Source organism: Esox lucius, chromosome 8 (genome assembly GCF_011004845.1).
Source record: "Esox lucius isolate fEsoLuc1 chromosome 8, fEsoLuc1.pri, whole genome shotgun sequence".
In the NCBI taxonomy this organism is placed as follows: domain Eukaryota; kingdom Metazoa; phylum Chordata; class Actinopteri; order Esociformes; family Esocidae; genus Esox; species Esox lucius.
The window spans coordinates 8,568,284-8,585,887 of NC_047576.1; the positions used below are offsets into that span (position 1 = coordinate 8,568,284).

The window sequence follows — 17,604 nt, forward strand, 5'->3', positions numbered from 1 at the left end:
TGTATAGGTTTACACTCACAGCGGTTGCTGGCGTGTGCACGGAGAAGAAAAAACAGATGTGGCCTCTTGTCTCGTTCTCCTACCCACAACTCTCTTCAGGGCAGTGTGCCGTACATTTCCAACCAACTGCTGTGGGAAGGGCAGCCCCCCCCCCCCCCCCCATACGTCTTAATAGTGTATGTCAATTGGTTACATCAACATGCTACACTCAATGTGTTTGGAAGAACCGGGCCATAATGATGTGGTGCTGTAGTGTCATCGAGGGCTCGAAGCTTTACACAAAGTGAGACTTTAAGTTGTGTAAATGCATATGGTCACTAAGATAAGACGGACAAAGACAGCAAATGCCAGTGATCATTCAGGCAGGCTAAGAACCGTCTGGGATTGATTTACCGGAGAAGGCCACAGAGACCTCTACTGGCTAGGAGGAGAGGAGATTTAATGTTAATGTGATCAACAGTGTCCTACAGTATTTTGACACATGAACCATGACATATTTGGTTAAAAACCCTTGGCAGGACCCCGTGGTTCCGTTAAACCGGTCTACCTCTACCTGCATGCTCTCAACAGATGGCATTATGGGAACCGTGGTTCTCAACTAGCCCACTGCTCGTGCGGCTTGTAGTTTTCCCGAACAGGCCCGGGGCAAATGCAGGGTGAAGGTCTCCGACAATAATTTACCCAGCCGCTAGCCTCTGAGTGTCGTGTAACCCCTGAATGGATGTAATTAGTGCGGTAAAGCCTTCAGGGCTGGGGAGAAATACGACCTCTAGACCAGATGCTGGCCCGCCTCTGCTTCTGTTGTCCTCTACCTATGGCCCACTGCCGCACTCCGTTGTTCGGTCTCTCCCTTCGTCAAACCATACGGCCTGAGTCAATGTGCATCCTTTCCATTATTAATTTATCCTGAGGACAAATGCAGTGGTTTGTCGAGGCTTGGGAAAACAACTCCCGTCCAAGTCAAATGTTTTCCAGTGAGGCTGATGTGCAATTTATGTGTATATCTATCTATCTATAAAAAATCGATCTAGTGATGTCTTCTGGCACCTTGCTGTAAATAGATGACATTTCTGTTTGCAGGGTTATTTATTCATGCTAGTTTAAGGCGAGTTAATAGAGGTCTCCTAGTGCCCATCAGAACCAAGTGTACATGTTCATAAATGTATCAGGCAACACTTCGATACAGCATTTATGAAGTAATTACTGCCTGCCCTGACTTGCACGGTGAAGATTTTCATTACACAGTAATTCAATTAATTCAATGACCTATTAGCTAGAACTGGCCCATACTCCAAAACTCAGGCATAAGGAGTAGTGGTAGTGCCAGAAGTTGTCTTCCAGTCCACAGGCACACAGATGACAGTATATATCTGCAGTGGTTTGCTCAGAGGATCTTCCTCAGAGCTCTTTAGATACCACAGGATTTCTGTGACCATGGTAATGTACTTTTTGCTGCTGTGACAACACCCTGACACTTTCCCCTGGCTCACTGTAGCAAAAACGAGCGGCCCAAACCAGAAACATTTCACACAGCCTTCGGTCACGAGTGGTCGAAGAGCCCAGCGGCCTATGAATTTATGGATGGAGCCTACTGAAACTTTAATACTTGTGTGCCATTAATCTATGTGCCATTTTTAAAAGTAGGAATTAAAGTTTAATTTGTATTTTTCCTCCCCTCCTCCCTCGTCTCCCCCTTGTTAGCCCTGTTCACCAGCCGCCTACCCATTCTGTTAAATATTCATCAGTGCTGAATCATACACGCTGGGCCAAACGCTTGCGTTCCCTTTTACCCGTCTGCATGAGAGAACCCACCGCACTGACTATGGGAGGAACCGAGGCACCGATAGAAGAAAGACGGAGAGAGACACTGGAGTCATAAGAATCACAAACAGCGACAAGTGAAACACCTCTAATCCATTGCAGAGCACAGCGGTGACATGTATGCCCATATATAGGTGCACACGCACACGCACACACACACACACACACACTTAAACAGACATGGGTGAGCTTAAGTCATTCTGCTAATGACGCACTGACATTTCCACGAGTGGATGACTAATTAACATAACATTTTTCTTTAGCCTCAGAGATTATGAAAAATGTATACAAATATTAGAACGTGACATAACAATGTACACGTTTCATGATTATGTATAATTATAGCAGTTAAACTGCATACAAGGATACACCACTGTTATTAAACTCTTAAGGGACATAAAAGTTTTGGGGCTCCAAATCTGGCCCCTGTCTCCCAGCCCCGCCCCGCCGTGTTGAGCCGTGAATGGGAGAGTGCGGCTTTTAGCCAGCGGGAGCGAGCCATGTGCTGAAGGAGAGAGAGGGGGCGCAGAAGAGAAAACCACGGTGACTCAAAAAAGTGGAAAAATAATGTCAGCTGCATTTGTCTGTATACCACACAAAGGGACGAGGGAAGAGCGACAATAGACATGAAGCGAAATTGGCCTTTCCTCAACAGCAACCGACAACAACGCAGGAATATCAGAGGCAACTTTGCAATTGACGCGGTGTCCCCGTGCAGCCACTTCTGGCTTTGGTAGAGGGGGTGCAAGGAAGGACGCGGTAAGCACGTATCAAGAAAGCAACTTATCCTATATTGATAACTTTTGCCTGAGAAAGAAACCGAGGACAGTAACCACTGACGACATAAAATAATGGATTTGGTTCTAGTCTCGGAGTGTGACTACCGATGAGGAGAGCAGGACATTTCTTCTAAGCCAATGGTGTTTCACGGGCTTGGATTTCTATTGCGCTGCTGCAACATTCAGTTATTTTGAGTTTGTTCGGAGGAAAGGTTTTATTGAAACATTGGGTCTCGCAACACTGACATAAACGTTGCGTGGAATGGACATCGTTATGCGCGCAAATGTTTGGAGTAAAAAGCATCTCGATTTGGAAAGACCATAAGTTGAAGGACGTATAGCTGGATGGGTGGTTGCAAGTTCTATTTACGACCACAAAAGTTTTAGAAAGTATGACATGCTGGAAATGAATGGATTTAAAGCGCATACAACTGTATACTTGGCATCACCGAATATTCTACAATATATAATGAATGTCGCGCAATGTGTTCAAATAAGGCATTTGTCAATTAGTTATTAAAGGATATGGATTTTAATAGTTATTGGAAGAGCTTGCCGTGCAAAAGGGGAGCAACGAGCTGAGTCTCATTGAATAAACAAAATTGATGAACCTTCACCGAACACATTCATCTAATTTAACATAGACACTACTCTATCTGCTTGGACTTATTCACTTATGTTCTCCCGTACGGGAATGCATAGGTTGTACATCTTCAACTGACGACGAAAAATCGATTTAAGAGTACCAGAAATTTGAACGTGAACTGGAACCCACCTCGTGAAAGTTGAAGAGCATCATGCAGATGTGAACATCACTAACACGTTCACCTACATCACCATCAGTAAAAGTTATAGATAACTAAACGACAAATTATACAGGCTTTGTCCGTACTGGACAAGAACTATTTCGCTTTTCAAATGGAGTTGACACTTATGGCTGTTGCCCTCCTATCTTGGGTCGCGGTATGGGCGGACGATAGCAAGATTATATCAGACAGATATGCAGTCTACTGGAACAGCACGAATCCCAGGTAAGAAATTAAAGTGAACAACTTTGAGTGAAGCTAACTTATGTTTTTGGATGGATTATTTGTGAACCCCAATTCAGAACATCTGGACAAATGTAAACTAAGCTCAAAAAAGATCCACAAATAGCCCAGCATATTTATAACCCATAACATCACCGCAATATTGACGTTTCGCGCATAATGTCAATTATTTTAGTAGGTTATGTGGGACGTTCTTCTAAACCTGTGGGCCTAATAATTGTTTTTGCTATTTATCACAGGTCCTAAATGTAACGTATTCCGTGAATTGTCAAAAGTAGAACCATTTGAGGCAGAATTTCACTAATAGCCAAGTCTTTCAGGTTTGTCATTCAAAAAGGTGTCACGTTCTATTCAAATTGTATGTAGTTTTGCATTTGAAAGTATAATACTTCCGGACAGGCCTAGTCAATAGGCATATGTTATTTTGCCCTCCATTTATAAGCATACTCCACTAAGATACGTATCTATTCAAAACTATGTTACAAACCCTATTACATGCGCACAACTTTACCTCCAATGTAGTAAAACATTTTTCTATTTACAACAAGCCATGTTTTTGTCTCAGACTATTCCATACCTATTAGAATATCACAAACTTGTTTCATTTTCCTCCCCAGTTCACTCCAATGCACTATTGATGTTTAAATATTTTGGTCTGGAGCTATAGGAATGATTTTGAACATGAACAATTTCTGTCCAGTTAGTTAATTACAGAGAGAAGGCAAAGATCAATAATAGCATGAAGACATTAAGTAGGACATTCCATGAGTATTGAACTTGAGAAAATGTTTGTGCTGGGCCTTGCAATTTTCTAAGCATTGGAACTAGGCCAGAAGACCTCGAAAAGATGTAATCACACTTAATTACTTGTAAAGTTTAAAGAGCAATTTGCTGTAAAAAACACAAGCTATTCTGATAAGTTCACACTTTCTTGTATTTGGACTATGTTTACAGTCTCAGCTAATTTCGCAAATCTTCTCAGAAACCAGTAGACTTTGTTCAGGCCAAAGTACAGAGATGAAAAAAGAAATACAAGTGAAATATGCCAAATTACTTGGTGAATTCATTACTTCTCATCTTTTTTGTAATGATTAGGAAAAGTAAAACTGAATGGAATATTCTGCAGCACAAACAATGACTGCTTCAAGAGCTCCTTATTTGTTGGAGAAAAACCACAGTTTCTTGGCTAGGCAAAAAGGCCATAATGACTGTTTGAAGTCCAAGTGGAGCTTATTGGATGACACTGAATTTGCTACCTTGTCACATGACAGTGGTCTGTCTTACATACACAAAATGAGCACAGTAATTAAAGAACTGAATCTTCTATGGTATCTGTGTATAAATAAGTTTAAAGTTACAACTACGTCGATAGCCTAGTGGCTTTGGTACTAGGCAGAATAGGACTTGGATCTTGAGTAAGTGGCATATGATAATTTAATATTTATTCATGTTAAATGCTGTTGGAAATAGAAATCTGCCCTTACCTACACCATGCTGTAACCAGAATTAGCCTAAATATTGAAATAAACATTTGTGATTATTAAGTACATTTTTATGTAGTATTGATGTTATAAGCTTTCTTCAATTTGTTTTGGAAAATGTTGTTCTGTTGTTTGAAAACAAATATTGTCATTGTTCAAAATAAGCTGTTTACGCACAACTGAATCTCTTACTTCAACCTTGCATCTTTCCATTGGTTATAACAGTTCATATGTACTGTCGTTTGTTATTATAACAGTTCATACACAATATCCTATGGCTGTTGGTCTTAGGTGTTTTTGCCACAACTAGTGGTGTGGGATGTTAGTGAGTCGAGAAAATCTGGTGCATATTAAGGATTGAGCGGAAAAGGCATGTGGGGCTTTCGAGTTTGCGAGTGGGGGTACAGAAACGCTGGTTTACCGCTCGACATCTTCAAACACAAAACACTGAAATGGCAGTATCATCACTTCCACAGATACACCAAAGGATCATATATTCAATCCAAATAGCATAACAAACCATGTGTGTACAGGCTGGGGTATCACGGCTGTATTACTTTCAGTTTATTTCATATTGACCTCGGGGAAAGTTATTTATTATATCTTAACTGGGCTATACAAAATTATTACAGGCATTCACCAGTTTCTTTCAACTCTAGTTTCACATTGCAGTCCATTTCAGAAGGTGTAATTAAGTTATTTCTCAACCCCCAAACATTTTAAAGTACTTTTTAGTATCGGGGAAACTGATATATGGTTCATAGTTGGTGTATTTTAAAGATTGGAGCAGCATTTGTTTTTCTTAAACATAATTCTTAATCCGTAGTTTTGCGAAACTCTAGATTTTGAGAAGTGCTAAATTAAAATATCTCTACATGGTGTAGATGAAATGAAATGGTGTGAAACTGTTGGGTTTACATAAATAATTCATATTGTCCCCGTGGTCACTGTTTTTGTATGTTCTCTCATACCTGGGATTTGGCATAATTCGGTTTCTCAGTAATTTGTGAGTGAATTGAATAGCTGTTAGCTGTGCCACACGGAAAGCTATTTGACTGATTTATTCTAAGAAATTGTATGATTTCATACTATGGCCCTCCATTCTAATTTAACGCCATGCTTTGCTATTTCATGATATCTGCTTTCCTCATAACGACGCCTCCCTTCTGACCTAGTTGTGCTGAGGTTATTTGGTAGCACTGAGGGGGAATGCTAACAGTAGCTGGTCTGGGAAGACACTCCAAATTATATTATACTCAATGATTGCATTCTTTTTTGTAACCTTTGAAGTCAATGACCAGGGGAACAGGTTTTAAATCATGAAAATATGCTTCAGGGGGATGACCTTGGAGTTAGTGTTTAGTGAAAAAATGTCTGTGCCATGGTCGCTTCCTCTAGGTGGCGTTGCATAGTTTTTGCTCTGCGTAGCAATGTAGTCCGCCATTTTCTCATTAGTTGTAGGACGACCTTCATTTTTGGTGTGTTGAGAGCCGAGACAAAGGAACAACATGGACGATGATTTAAAGCTAGTTACCAATAGCAATTTAAATGTGTGAAATGATTTTATAGCAGATTTTGCTGTCTTTATCAGTGATAGACAGAAAACAATCAAAACAAATCAAAATGGAATCAAAATAAAGGAGCTTTAAACTTATTTTTTTTAATGTACTGTTTTATGTTTATAAATGTTCAGTGATATGGCACGTTATGTTGTACAATACCCCTGAACATTTTCTCTTACTATGTACAGAAATAATACTGATATTTGAATGTAATGTCGCATTTGCAACCATAGATATGTAATTTCCGCTTACTGTTTTAAGCACTCTAGTGACTTAAAATATAATTAAATGGTTTAAACACAATGAAGAGCATTGTTTCTCTAATGGGTGTGGTACTGCACTGTTTTTCTGCACACTGGGACTAGCAAACCAACATAAATCTCTTGCCAGCTTAGCTACCCAGCCGATCAACGTTACATTTTCAATTTAACCTGGACAGCACTTTATGGGTCGCTTGGTCTGTTTGTTTAAAACTCCCCCATATGTGCCCACAATTTCATAATTGGGACAGTTGTTGTGGAACAACTTACATTTTCCCTCTGTACTCTGTAACTGAGAGACCCTCATGGAATTCGGGACATAGTAAAAGTGTACATGTAATCGCCAACTTGATAAAAAAAGTTTTTATTTTCTGGACTGGGAAATTGGCATTTTCAAGGACAGAGCACAAGGCTTAGTATATTTGTTACTTGAGGTATTCGATTAAATTAAAAGATTGTCTGCTGTGTTCACTTGTACGAAACACAGCCTTCCTTTTAGCCAACCTAATGTGAAGCCATGTGGGCCGTCGTCTGAGTTATATAAGGTGGAAGGTCTCTACTCGTAACTATCCCAATAAAGGTTCCTTGTTTTCATTGTCATGAACAAGTTTGGGTCTGAATTTGGAATACTTAATGGTAAGGATTTTAGGAGCAAACTAGTAAAATAATCTATATATTCTTTATATAAAATATATATAATGTAAATATGTACATATGAATGTAGATAAATATATGTATATATAAATGTATAAAATGTAGCGTTGAGGTTTATTACTTCTTTCTCTAGAAAATAAGACCCATCCTTATATAAAAATACAAAAAATGTTTACTTCCAAAACTGCAAATTAGACAAGAATGGAGTAATTATTTCAACACTAAATCGGCCATTAATGGCTTGACACATTGTAACATTAAAGGCTGCTAATATCTCATTAAAGATTAAAGTTTTAATATCTACAAAAGCAATTGATATAAAAGAGAAGTTTACTGATCAGTAATCTAAGTTCAAAGCTTCATTAAATAAAATGACCCGGAGAGTGTATGAGCCTGGTTCCTTTGGGAGGACATCCATTATTTTCCAATGTTAATCAAGGTGATGCTAAATGTCTGATATGGAAGAGTCTGCTATTTTACGGACCTTGTCCACATGTTCAACGCTGACCAAAAACCTTAGCGTTCTTAAGTTCTCTTTTTTAAATTTATTTTCTTGAGGATTTTTTTATGCTTTGTTGGGCAGTGGGGGAATATAGAGGAGAGGGTTTTGGCTGAAAGCGCAGTGGGATGGATTTTGAACCCATGCTTCAGTGGTACGTGTGCCTAACCATTATTGTTTATTTTACTTATCGACACAATCTGTTGCAAAAAACATAAATATTTTGTAAGTGTATTGTTTTCGACATTTCAAAAGTCGTATTTTCTTCCCGAAATGCATTTGATGTGTCAGCAATAACACCTTTTCCATTCTAGAAAAGAGTGTGTTGTGTTTTCTGCTGTTCCATTACTTTTAAGAGACAAGGGTGGGTGAAAAAATTTAGAGTTTCAGATGACTTTGGCGTCCTATTTGTTTAATCTGTCTGTCAACAGCATCTTGTGAACCTCCCTCCCTTTGTCCCCAGCTTTTGAATAGGACTGTACTGGTCACAGTTGTGGCGGACAGTAAACTATGTGGCGGGTTTGTTGGTTCCGCCTGGCCTACGGCAGCCCATCTTGCTGTCGGCATCTCAAATATTGATGAACGACGAGTAATGGCTGCCATTTCACTTATTCATCACGGTTGCTTTTATTTGGAATCAAAAGGTAAATGCCCATTTGTAAGACCTTTTACCATTGTTTGTTTCTGGTATATGGTTTTCTAGTTTTTCCAAACAGTGCTTATCTCTACTTTACCATGGCTTATGCACAGCTCATGCATTTTAATGCCTGACCCACATTCTCTTTGCACATAGGCAGCCTGTCTACCCAGAGAGCTGGAAACTTTGAACTTTGCTAGGTGTTCTGAAACTGTCTCCAGTATCAAAATGTAAAAAAAGGATGGTAACAGCAAAAGCCCTAGTGTTACTGTTATTTATTTTGTGAATAAAACGCCCTTACCATATACTGCAACAGTTACGCATCAACTGTGCTAACTGGTGATGCATTTCTCTGCCTATCTTAGCCAATGGTAGGCCTATGGATCTTTGGCTTTTCACATCTTTGTTGCCATAACAAATCAGTTGTTGGTTTCTTTCATTTAACAGATTTAGGGTATATTGGAACGGTGTTACCTTTCAAAAGCCACTTGGGCTGAAAGAGTACAGTCGATCTGGTGTTCTTCTCTGTTCTCCTGTCCTTGCTTGAGTTCTGGGCCAGCTCTGATGTATTTTGGATTGTCATAGCGTACTGCAATCCTGCCTTTATACGCTCTCCTCACCTCTGTACGAATGCCGTTAATGGGATTTACGTGTGATGTTTATTGATGTATTTCTGTTCCTATATTACTTTACTGCCAAACACAATAAAACCAAACAGCAGTTAATTGCTCAAACATCCTAATGGTTTCTAGCTTGTAAAAACATTGCCCAACAAATTGATAAGTGTAATGGGTTTTCAAAGTTGGACGGCCGCTCGTAAAAGTAACCATGGCGTTTTCCTAATTGATCCACGGTATATGCTCATTGATACACATTTAGCACTGCATAAACCTCTGTCTTTCTCTTCATTACCTCTTTATCAGCCTCTGATTTGGTGTTTACTCTCAGCCATGCATTCATTAAATTGCTGTACTGAGTTTCTCGTTCAGAACTGTAAAAGCCATTTTACATTTTTGAAGTAAACTTCCTTCTTCTGGCAATTTATGGGGTGTTACAAAGTGGTGGATTACATGTGGTGGTTGGAGCACTGTTTTCAAAGTAGGAAACCGCTTTTGTGTCCTTGGTGCCCTGCACACTCTATTTAATCACAGAAAACGTTACCTTAATGGCAAACTTTCATGGTTGAATGTGTAGGGCAACGCCGCTCTGTAATAACAAAGGGCAGAAGAGCATATTGAAAGGCAGACGGTCATGGAGACAGGAAGACTTCCGCAGTACCTGAATTTGCCTGAAAGACCTTTACGACTTCCCTCAAAAAGCTTTTTCCTTAACCATCCATTTCTCGGACCGGACAAAGAGAATAGCTTGGTAATGTTTCTGGACAGGATGTTGATATATCCATAGGGCCATATAGTATACAAGCAAATAATGAAACACTCCATCAGTGAAGTCTTTGGAATTACTTCCAACTGCTGTGTGGCTGTAGCTGGAAATGTGCAATGCAGATTGAAGGCCTCCCTGGCCTTCCCTTTAACACATATTTGCAAGGTTGGATCCTTGAGGCTTTTGCTATGTTATCTTTGCACACTTGGACATTATTTGATATGGGGTTGATTACACTAAAGTGACACAATGAAAACAAATTAAAATTACTTTCCAATCGAAAAAATTTGCACTTGCTGAGTGTGGAAGATTTTAAAGAGGTTTAACCTGTCTCAGAGAAAAGATCTGTTTATGTTCTGGTATGTTAATTGTATTTCTGTGGGAAAAGTATGCAGGAATGTATTGGCACAGATGTGTGCTTTGAATGTAAGTGTTCGTTCTTGGTTGGTGCAGAGATTATAACACTGTAATCATGGTTATGTGACTACGATATCCCTCACTGATTTAACAAAATATCCTGCATATAATTGTCCAACCTTGTGTGTCTGCAAGTTTATTTTAAACCTGACCCAAATGAAGGCCAGAAAGTAATAGAATTTGGATTGACCTACAGCCAACTACTTACTGTTGGATTATTTTTTTAGCTTTACAGTAGATGTTCCAATAGTTTGTACCACTTTGTACCACTACAATAAAAAAAATAGAAGAAGTGATATGTCACTTTTGAAATATCTTTCAAGAGAATATTCTTAGCTTTGGATGATATTGTTGTATAATAAAATGTTCTGACATTGTATTTTTATTTTTACGGCTTAGAATAATTATACAAATGGCATTTCTATTTTGGTCTTCATTGAATAAATGCTTTATTGGTGGGTGAAATATTAAGGATTATTTAACAAATGATTGCACACATAAATGTATTCCTATGTCATTTTTTATATTTTGTCCGCTATTGTGATATTGATTAGGGTTTTATAGAATTGAAAAAATCTATTTGTAATTTGTATTTAAATGTAGCCAAATAAGATTATTTAAAAATGTTTTTATTTTTTGATTAAGAACGAATATTTATCGGCATTTTATATTGTAAATCGTACATTTCGGACATTAGGCACAATTATATTCCCAAATACACAGCCAACAGAAAACAACCTGCACAACCAGGACAACTCATTGTTAGAAATAATTGCTAACCCAAATTATTTCTTAAAATTCAGGCATTAGGCAATGTAATTCACTAATTCAGTTCTTTTAGTTGATTTCGAAGGAGTTGTTCTGGATAATATTGTGTATAGTTATTTTTGTCCTCTTCAAGCATGTAATCTAAGCTTTTTTTAATTATTTTATCATAATTTATTTTCCAATTTATTTTTTATTAATTTATTTTTTATTAACACTTTGTTTCATTTGAGGAAATTGAAAACCTCACCATTGAGGGCAATGTAAGGCACTGTACTACTCTCATTCCCTGTATGTCATTTTGATCAGGTTTCATACACTTTTATAGTAGAGTTATGTACATTTTGCTATAATAATAATTACAAGAAATCTAGCTTTAGTAGTGGGAAAATGAATGTACACAAATAAAAAAAATCATACATATTCTACAAACATACCACAACCATACTTTAGTCAAACTTTGGCCAATATTTGTTTTTGTTCACATTTTCTGACTTGCTTTGACAGTTATTTGACTGTCAGGTGCGGTGTGACCTAATAGTTCTGCTGGCTGTCGACGGCCATTTTGCCTCGTTGGCGCTCACCTGTTTCTTCTCAGCATGGTCCGACCGTGAGACGGGGTGAACGAACGATGGCTTTGGCACACATGGTTCTGCCTTCAAGTGAGAGGGCGGGGATTTGCTATACCACAGTGCACAGTAAGCTTTGACCTTCAAACAACTGGAGATTTGGAGAGAGAGAGAATGGGGAGAGAGAGAAAAATAAAAGCTTGTGAAAATGTGTAGCAATGCTCCCAATTCATCTGGGAGCTTTCTTTCTTGAATAGCACACATGTCAAGCCTGTCGTTTACGTTGACAGAAAAAGTCCTTTTGTCCGGGGTCTTGGGGTTAGGTGTGTGCGTGGGTGGGTGGGGAGTGTGGTGAGGGCGGAACAGACAGAACCAACTCAACTGTCCAGCACAAAGCCTGTTTAGGTGTACTGTGCATTGTTGTTGATGTTGAACGTAGTCGTTGATGCGGTGTAGTCTGACTACCTCTGATCGCCTGAGTAGTATAGATGATGTACAGAGGGTGATAATAATTACCTGTAATTCCGTTTGACAATAACTTTTTTTTAACGACAAGCACAAATTCATTCCACAAAGCCCTTTTTACAAGCGGCAGTTGTCACAAAGTTTTCTGACCGACTAAAATCTGGCTCTCGTAAACGCGCCCCGGGTTTTGTCCTGGCCGCAGTGCTCCGAGTGTGCCCTGCTGTCCTGCAAAGGGCAGTGCAATTTGGTCTTTGGCAGGTTGGGTGTCTGCAACCCTAATTGTTGTCCTTAGCCCCAGAGGCCCTCTCCTCCAAGCGTGATGGTTCCGGCTACATGTTTGTTGATCCAGCAGTGAAAAAAAACAAAAAAGAACAACTTGACGGGATTGGCTTTGAAAGATGCCCTGCTCTTCAACTTGACCCAAGCCTGAAAGTTGCAGCAATAAGACCAAGTCATGGTCATGAATTTTACGCCTGAAAATTGGTGGGGGGGGGGGGGGGGGGGGGGGGTGAAATTTTTTACATTTGGAAACATTTGAGAAAACTTGTATTTTTTTTTGCTTGAAGTTGGTGATTATTATCTTTATTAAAGAACTGGTCATATTAAAATTTTCGCCAACATGATATTATGGATACCACAATGCTGAAACTGCATGTTTGTATTTACCAAGATACACCTTCTGTCATTTACAGTAGAGAAAGAATTCTGTGACCTACTATGAAGGACTAGCCTGCCCCACTGTCTTATTAACTTTGGGACATTATGTTCCCACATCACTGATCATGATTGGACATCATTTCTAAATAAATCCTGTATCACATTCTTAAATGTTTCCCCCTTGATCTTAACCAAATATCATATTAAATATGCTACAAATTATAATGTATGTATTCTTTCAATTGGGCTAGTAAAGCTTTGTGAATATGTCTATACTGTGAGAATGCTTGTGACCAGAGATTTGAAAAACTGGATAAATGAGAGTGGAGAGCTTGAAGCTGCACAAAAGGATAGTTTTTCGCCCAGCTTGGCATTGTGGCCTTTTACAATGCTATTGGAATAGCGTGGTGCTCCGTCTGTGATCTGACGTCAGCTATGGCACATAGGCCTTTGATATCAACCCGAGGTGATTTGATTTCAACAACCGCACGTACTGTACTGGCGCTCTTTGTTGTGCTCTTTCTAACCTTCCGGTGGCAGTGGTAGAAATGGGCCGGCGTGGATCCTTTAATATCTTCAGCACAAAGGCAATCACGTATCGCTTTGGAAAAACTTGACATTTTCCAAGTTTCCTCTGACACTGTAGTCCTGAATTACACACATCGAATAATGGAGGTGACCTGACTGAAGATTGTTAGGAGGCACAGAGAGAGAGAGAAATGTGAGAGAGAGAGAGGGAGGGAGGGAGAAGGAGGGGTGGGGGGGAGAAAAGAAGGAGTGAGAAAAGGGATGAAGAGGAAGAAAGAAGACTGTTTGAAGACGGGGACAGTGGCAGGAACAGGATAAGGAACATGACTAGTGTGACAATGGGAACCGAGAGAGGGCCTCAACAGCGCATGCTCCCAAATCTCTCCATGACTAGGGGCAAGGAGCTCCGAAAGTGGGTTAAAAAGAGCGGCAAGGGAATTGATGCAGTTTTAGGGTTTAGGCATGCTTGTCTGGAATTCGGTTTATCAATTTAGGAGTGTTCAAGCTTAGAAATGAAACATTCCTTTAGAAATGTGCACAAATAACAGGCACAGTGATGAGTTACATGGACAATATTAGAACACTAATATACTGGAGCAATGGCGCTTGTGACTGCGTATGACCATGCTTGTCTTTCATTGTTTCTGCTTGATTGAATCTCTCTGCACAATGAAATCCCAGTTTCAGCACGACACGTGGCACTGGCGTTCTGTGTCAAGCTCATCTTGTCGGAGCATGGCACCTCAATGACAACAGTGTTCTAGGTGCATTGCTGTTGGGGGGGGGGTGGGGGGGGGTGGGGGGGTGGGGGTCGGTATGAAATGAAATCCACTCACTCCTGTAGGACGTTCTGGATAAGTATGTGTGCTAATTTACTTAAATGTACATTTAAAATTGTACTGTCCGCTGATAAACTCTCAGAACCAGTTTGGCCCACAGTGAAAACACTTCACAGTAACATCTTCGACAACATCTATACGCGCCTGGACCCTCATACTCATACCCAGAACTCTGCCACAGTCTCTGCCCCCTGGGTCGGTTGCGGTGGGGAGACACGAATACCTGACAATACCTGGGTGAGATAATAAGTGGTGTGTGAGACGTGTCCGGCGGTAATCCGGGTGTCGGCGGGGCCTCTTCCGCGCGCTTGGACCTCACTCTCGTGTGATGATCGGGGTGAAGTCTCACCTCAGGGCGGTGGCGGAGCCAGCTGAACATCAGGATATGAGGAGATTACTGGGCCTGTGGAGTGAAGTTTAAACAGGATTAGCCATTCCAGCTCAGGTGCTACGCTAATAGGATTAGGGGAGTCTCTTTTCTTGTTCATCCCACCACTAAGCCGAATTACGGGCCCCCGAAAACAAAGGTGTGTTTTTTTTTTTTGGATGGCGCAAGGACACACAGGGGATGGACAGCGCTGTCGAGGGAGGCCATCCCAGAGCCCTCACACGTGTTCTGCTAAGAGTGACCCCCGTATTGAATGTCCGCCAGCACATCCAGGGACTCTGTAGCCGGAGGTCGTCCTTTAATTAGCCTGCGCTTTTCCTCAGAGGACAGAAGCTGCCCCGCTGGAGCAAAGGTGCTGAGGGGGGATTCCATGATGGCTGGAAGGGTTTGCTCTGCATGGCTGAATTAATACTGACGATTAATGCCTCCTTTTCAGTCATTTAACAGGAAAGACGGGCCGCAGAGTTAATGCCGTTGGCCTGAAAGCTTAGAGGTTCACATTCTTTTTACATTCGGACCAAGATATCCAGTGATTATGGTGTGTTTTATTGTATTGTGTTTTGCTGTCACGTTGTGTTTAACCAGGCGAGTGAATTAAGGTTTCATTGTTATTTGCAACGTGGGCCTGGTCAGACATTCCCAATCCTGGATCTGTCTTTTAATCCAGGTCAATAATCCAGGTCAATAATATGGTAAATAATGCCCCCATAGAACTTAGTTGAGATGGTCACCATGACTTCAAGTGGGCTCTATCCATTCAAACAGAACAATTACAATCACTGCTATCAGTCCAATTCCAACAGGGTGATCCCGTATCAATTCCCCCATCACTTTAGATATAATCTCGCTACGGGGCGGTTACTATGATGGGCTGTGAAAAGAGGGGCCGATATCTCCTTTGTGCCAGTTTTGTGGGGGCCCACAGGAGAAACTGAAAGGGATCTCCATCTAATCCTGGGGTTTAGCCTTCAAAAGCCACTTTCCTCTAGAAGGCTTTGAGGTTCTTCACACAATTCTTTGCTCTGTAGCCCTTTCTAATAGGAGGGGTTAAAGTTTGCAGAAATGGGGAGGGCTTGTTCGTTTAGGACGGGAAGAGAGACACTTGGCCGGCGTAGCTGAGTATCTTCTGGAAGATCCTGAGGGGAAGCCCTTGGAGGATAGCGTGTGAAACGGCTGTGTGAGTTTGCGGAGGCATGCTGTTCACCAGATAGATAGAGCTCCTGGACTCTCCGTGATTGGAGGGAAATCCGTGTTCCAAAACCAGGCATACATCTGTCCCTCGAAGCCTGGCGTGCCGGCTTCTCTCTTCGCCTGGCCTTAGTCAGGATCCAGAATGCTGTGCTCATTCAAAGCACATCCGCTCAATGGGAAACCATTTGGCCTGTTTTTCAGTGCCCTTTGCCTTTGTCTCGCTGGCAGGCTTTGTGGTCTGTTTTTTGTAGACATTGATATCAATGTAGAATGCTGAGTTGCCCAAAACCACCTTCGCCACCACATAATGAGCATATTTTATGGCTCTCTGACGAAAATTGCTACACGAGAAAAACGGTACACAAGTAGTTCTGTCTCTTGACTGTTTTGGCGTTTTCCACCCTAAAAGCAGTAAAGAGTTGTCTTGGCTTCGTTCCCAGGGAGGGCCGTGACGACAAGCCTAAACACTCTGAAATACTACCTTGACCACCTTTCCAGAGTGATAGTCCATGTGTTTTAGCTTTGGGCTTCTTAGACAAGCTTTATCACTCCCTGCTTCTTAGCTTAAGGGGTTAAGGTTCCCTGTCAGTCCAGCATTCAACATAAAGCAGAAACCCCATCTGATAGCAATCTGGATGGGACACAAAATGAATTCTCTAGGGTTCAGATTATTGTTGTGTTGACTGGTTTAGAAAGTGCATTGATAAGCAGTGTGCAGTGAAATACTTTAATTTTATTATAATATTTGTCATTGGACAATCATGCAACTGAAAGCAGGGTATATAATTTATTGTTGAATACAGGCCACAATTGTGCCTATGTTCACTTCACAAACCACAGTTCAATCGGCATATGGTCAATGGCCTATTTTATTGTAAGACTGACATGTGTGGCATAGTTTTTCATTTATTGTCATCGCCAATAACTTTGCTTTGAATGTGATCTAACTACAGACTGCAGTTACAACTTGGCCCTAGTTATTTTTCCTGTGCACTGATCTGATGCAGTATATCTTAGCATTGTTATATTGATTATGATATTATTTTTCGATTTTTTTTATTTGACCAACAAACACCTATATTTGCTTCAGTGATAGACATTTAATAATTATTATAAATATTTGAATACCGAGTGCTTCACTGGAGTTAAGTGCGGGCACCTCAAAGGTTTTCCTTCTTGAATTCCTTTACCGCGGAGCTCCTGTACCGAAATATAAACAGCACTGACACCCAGCAGGAATGCCAGCACCTATTACACTAAAGCACTGCACTATTCATTTATTAATAATGCATAAACTACTGCCTTTAAATAATGTATTAATGCCCTATTAATTACATTTTTTTTAGAAAGTGAGAAAGTGTTACTGAATGTTTCCCAGCCGGAAGTGAGCAATCTGTATTGAAAGGGGCAAAACAGCTGGGCGACTTCCTCCACCTCAACCAGTTGACGGGTCGCCCTTTAAGGAGGTTGTGGCTGTCTTCACGATCTCCCCAGATACTTCATTATGACAGAGATCACGTGGCGTCCTTTCTTCCTGGTGTCAGCCAGATGCTCAGGGTTCACTGAGGATGCCAGCGACCAAGAGGGCACTTCTTCAATACCTCCAGAGTTGGCCTCATTAACTCTTGATGCAGCTGGAAGCGCCACGAGCTGCGCCAAA

At 40.7% G+C, this 17,604-nt stretch overlaps 1 protein-coding gene across 1 annotated transcript in view; it reads left to right on the forward strand.

Moving 5' to 3' along the window:
- Window positions 1-2,295: 2,295 nt before the first annotated feature.
- Window positions 2,296-17,604, forward strand: part of LOC105011408 (ephrin-A2) — a 112,629-nt gene continuing 97,320 nt past the window's right edge. The window contains exon 1 of the mRNA XM_010871401.3: window positions 2,296-3,631. Coding sequence (XP_010869703.1) covers window positions 3,519-3,631 — 113 coding nt within the window. The 5' untranslated portion in view covers window positions 2,296-3,518. The remainder of the gene's footprint in view (window positions 3,632-17,604) is intronic.